Source organism: Mesitornis unicolor, unplaced genomic scaffold, assembly GCF_000695765.1.
Source record: "Mesitornis unicolor isolate BGI_N332 unplaced genomic scaffold, ASM69576v1 scaffold51324, whole genome shotgun sequence".
Lineage (NCBI taxonomy): Eukaryota > Metazoa > Chordata > Aves > Mesitornithiformes > Mesitornithidae > Mesitornis > Mesitornis unicolor.
In genome coordinates, this window is record NW_010183137.1 from 1 (window position 1) to 2,713 (window position 2,713).

Genomic DNA, 2,713 nt, shown 5'->3' on the forward strand with positions numbered 1-2,713 from the left:
AGACCAGTCAAGCAGGACCTGCCCTTCCTGACCCGTGCTGACTGGGCCTGATTGCTTGGCTGTCCTGCATGTGCCGTGTGATGGCACTCAGGATGGCCAACAGCTGGCAACTTCAAAACACCAACACATTGAATGGCTCTGGTTGGAAAAGACCTCTACAGACATTGATTCAACCCAAAAATCCCAGATTTGGGGCTCTCAAGCCCAGCCCCGGAGGGACGGCGTGGCAGTACCTGACAGGTAGGCCTGGTCCCCCTTCCGCAGGACGTTGGAGGCGATCTTCTTGCTGGTGGCGCTCTCGCTGACGTAGCCGTCGAAGCGGCGGAGGGGATCCTGCTGGTTTATCTGGCCCACGAGCAAGCCCGGCTCTCCTGCGGAAAACATGGGACCACATTGACATTTCACTACAGATTAAACTTTGTGCACTCAAAAGGTTGCTGAACCAATCCATCTTCAGAGAAAAAACTGGGAAGGAAATCTATATACAGCATTAAAAACTCCTGAAAGCACCCAGAGCTTGTTTGATTTGGTATTTTATAGAATAAAGAGCTGCAGGTGGTTTATTCACCCTTGTGGCCACGAAGGCCAAGGGCATCCTAGGGTGTATGAAAGGAGGTGGGTGTAGATCAGAGAGCTTCTCCTCCCCCTCTGCTCTGCTCTGCTCACACCACAGCTGCAATGTTGGGTCCAGTGCCCGCAGCTCCAGGAGGACAGGAACTGCTTGAAAGAGTCCAGCAGGGCCACAAAGATGAGGGGCAGACCCAGCACCCATGGGGAGCCAGTGGCCTTGCCGTGTTTCCTGACCATCCAAGCGCTATCCCTTGGGGAAGTGACCACTGGGGAGCATCTCCTGCTGAGGAGCGGCTGAGGGAGCTGGGGCTCTTGAGCTTGGAGCAGAGGAGCCTGAGGGGTGCCCTCATTGCTGGGGATCCATTGGGAAAGGGCAGTGTCAGGAGGAAGGAGCCAGGCTCTGCTCTGGGATGGCCAATGCCAGGACAAGGGGCAGTGGTCCCAAGCTGGAGCACAGGAGGTTCAAGCTGAAGATGAGGACAAATGTTGTCAGTGTGAGGGTTATGGAGCATGGCCCAGGCTGCCCAGAGAGGTTGTGGAGTCTCCTTCTCTGCAGACACCCAAAGCCCTGGCCGTGTTCCTGTGTGACTGCTCTGGTGATCCTGCTCTGGGGGGGTTGCACTGGGGGAGCTTTCCAGGGCCCTTCCAACTCCTGACATTCTGTGAGTCTGTGATTCACCTGGGCGGCAGGGGATGCAGAGCCCGTGGGAATTCCGGACCAGCTCCATCGTGTCTTCGTTCACCTTCACCAACCGAATGGGATAAACGCTGGGCAAAATACGGCTGTTGAAACCACAGGCACCCACCTGTCAAAAGACACAAAAAAACCCCCCAAATTTAAGGTTTTTCCCCAGGTTTTTCCTCTCCATGCACCCCCTGAGCTGTCGCTGTTCCCTCTCCCCCCTCACCTTCCCGTCCAAGTTGGCAATGCTGCAGTTGCACTCCGTGGCGCCATAGAATTCCCCGATCTGCTTAATTCGGAAGCGTTTGGTGAAGTCCTCCCAGATGGTGGGTCTCAAACCATTGCCCACCGCCAGCCGCACGCAGTGCTGGGTTTCAGACTCTCGGACAGGCTGATTCAGAAGATACCTGCAGATTTCCCCGATATACTGAATAATCTGAAGCAGTAAACACAAAAACATCGCTCAGGCTTCAGGCGACCCTTACAACACCCCGGAAAAAGCCGACCGAGAGGCCGCGGCGTCAGCGCACCTCGTGGATCCGAATGCAATTTAATAAACTGTGAGGTTTTGCGAGTTCAAGATGGGATTTTTGCCACAAGACCCCATAAAACAGGGAAAACGGTGGCCCCTGAAAGAGCACAGGAGGGATCCTTTGGTGTGAATAAAGATATTTGTATAAGGAAAACCCTCATGGTTTAATAAATGCACTGAAAGGCCTCGAGGAAGAGAAGGGGAATGAGCGGTCGATCACAAACCAAAGAGCTCGACCCGGCCAAAGGCAACCAGAGCAGAGATCCAATTACCAGCTCTAAATATATATACCCATATACCAGCTCTAAATACTGCCTGAGGGGGAAGGGCTGGAGAAACAGCGGGGAGGAGCAGGAGCTGCTGAAATTAAAGGGTAATGTTGACACAAACACCGAGCTGTTTATGGGCTACAACTGCCAAGAAATTCCTCTGCAGAGACGCCCCGGGCAGTTAAAACGCAGCAGATACGGATGCAAAATTGTGCTTTAAAAGCTGGTCCTGCATAGAGAGGAAGCAGGAGAGGGTGGAGGAAAGACCTTTTTTAGAAAGGTCTTCATCTTGCACACCTAAAGCGGCGCTGGGAATTTACAGAGACCTCAATACCTGACCAGGGGTGGGGAATTATCTGGAAATTAGTGATTAAGCAGTGAAGCCGGCACGCTCGAGCACCAAAACCAGCGCCCACAGAGCCCTCACCGTGCATCTGTACTTGCTGCAGTCGTCCCAGAAGCGGCTGGCAGAGAATTTCTTCCTGATCACCACGGTGAGGCCGTGGATTAGACATTGCCCGACTCCCATGATGTTACCTGGAAAACACAGACCAGCTCCGAAAATCCCAGCCTGCTCCCTCACATGGATGAAGGAGCAGGAACAGGGGAGGCCAATGGCTCACCATTGAGGAAGGAGGAGGAAGGAGGAGGAGGAGGAAG

At 53.7% G+C, this 2,713-nt stretch overlaps 1 protein-coding gene across 1 annotated transcript; it reads right to left on the minus strand.

Annotated features, from left to right (window-relative positions):
- Positions 1 to 233: 233 nt before the first annotated feature.
- On the minus strand, positions 234 to 2,590 carry LOC104540247 (long-chain fatty acid transport protein 1-like; the record flags this gene model as incomplete). Its single annotated transcript, XM_010184003.1, has 4 exons — positions 234 to 371; positions 1,250 to 1,376; positions 1,479 to 1,688; positions 2,481 to 2,590. Coding segments are annotated over 4 exons (585 nt in total), but the record flags the coding sequence as incomplete, so codon positions are not given.
- Between the last annotated feature and the right edge of the window lie 123 nt (positions 2,591 to 2,713).